This window comes from Haliaeetus leucocephalus, unplaced genomic scaffold, assembly GCF_000737465.1.
Source record: "Haliaeetus leucocephalus isolate CR32 unplaced genomic scaffold, Haliaeetus_leucocephalus-4.0 Scaffold333, whole genome shotgun sequence".
Classification (NCBI taxonomy): domain Eukaryota; kingdom Metazoa; phylum Chordata; class Aves; order Accipitriformes; family Accipitridae; genus Haliaeetus; species Haliaeetus leucocephalus.
In genome coordinates, this window is record NW_010972769.1 from 32,799 (window position 1) to 34,052 (window position 1,254).

Sequence of the window (1,254 nt, forward strand, 5' to 3'; positions counted from 1 at the left end):
CCCCCCCCCCCCCCCCAGCCACACCCCCCCCCCCCACCCCCCCCCCAACAACAGCCACGTTCTCCCACCTGCACCATCCCTCCAAAAGTGCCACCTCCAGCGCAGTCTGGATGCAATCCTGCTAATTATGGGGTGACACAGTGGCCCCCCCCCCGCAAATCGTTCTCTCTGTGTTGTCTTTGTCCCTGTAATGTGTGTCCCCCCCCCAGAAAAACGTGTCCCCAAGTCCCACCAGCAGCAGGGTCTGGACATGATCGGCCCCGATCTTATCGATGTTGCTGACCACGGGACCTTCTAGTATACTCCGGACCCGTTCGCCTTCCACCTGCAGCCGAGGTAGGATCAACGTCTTAATGACCTGGGGACAAATTAGAGACATTAAGAGGACATTCCTGGGGGGAGGAATGGTGTGGAGGAGGGGACATGGGGTCCCAGAGGGGGGTGATGCTGCAGGAGGAGACGTGGGGGACACACACAAACACACAGAGGGGTGCAAGAGAGGACGCGAAAAGGGGGGATATGACACTGCGGGGACGATGCCGTGGGGCAGATGTGGCTCTGTGGGGCGCGGGGGACACATGGTGACAGGAAAGCAGGGGGACACACACTTACGTCATGGCCCAGCTCGGCCAGCCCCGCGATGGAGCCGTAGCGTGTGGTCCAGGGCGTCTTCTCGTCCACCCAGCTCTGGGGCAGAGAGGGGGATGTTGACCCACGGCTCAGCTTCTGCCCCACACTCTGCCCCATAGCCCTCAGCCCTGCCCCACAGCCCCAGTTCTGCCCCAAACCCTCTGCCCCATAGCCCTCAGCCCTGCCCCACAGCCCCAATTCTGCCCCAAACCCTGCCTCACAGCTCCCTCCCTGCCCCAAACCCATCCCCATCTGCTGCTCCACAGCCTTGGTCCTGCCCCAAACCCTGCCCCACGGCCCAAACCCCTGCCCCCAAATCCCCATCCCTGCCCCACATCCCCATCCCTGCCCCACATGCCCACCCCACATCCTAGTCTCACATCCCCAGCCCCACCTTGGTGAAGGTCTTGGTGATGCGGGACTGGATGTTGTTGGTGGTGGTGCTGAAGTTCTTGCAGACCTGGGCCACCAGCCGGGCGGCGAAATCCCGCAGGGCCCAGTGGTTGTCCACGTCGGGACGCAGGCAGAGCTGGCGGCTGACGATGCACGTCATGACGGCAGGGATGAGCTCGTGGAGCTGGGGGACACGGGGCGGGCGGGGAACGCAGGGGTCAGCCGGGCGGG

At 64.0% G+C, this 1,254-nt stretch overlaps 1 protein-coding gene across 2 annotated transcripts in view; it reads right to left on the bottom strand.

Annotated features, from left to right (window-relative positions):
- Window positions 1-1,254, bottom strand: part of TAF6 (TAF6 RNA polymerase II, TATA box binding protein (TBP)-associated factor, 80kDa) — a 6,023-nt gene that overhangs the window by 1,639 nt on the left and 3,130 nt on the right. For both annotated transcript variants that reach the window (XM_010571490.1, XM_010571489.1), the window contains exons 9-11: window positions 1,025-1,207; window positions 613-687; window positions 233-358 (exon numbers count right to left, since the gene is read on the bottom strand). In XM_010571490.1, coding sequence (XP_010569792.1) covers window positions 233-358; window positions 613-687; window positions 1,025-1,207 — 384 coding nt within the window. The remainder of the gene's footprint in view (window positions 1-232; window positions 359-612; window positions 688-1,024; window positions 1,208-1,254) is intronic.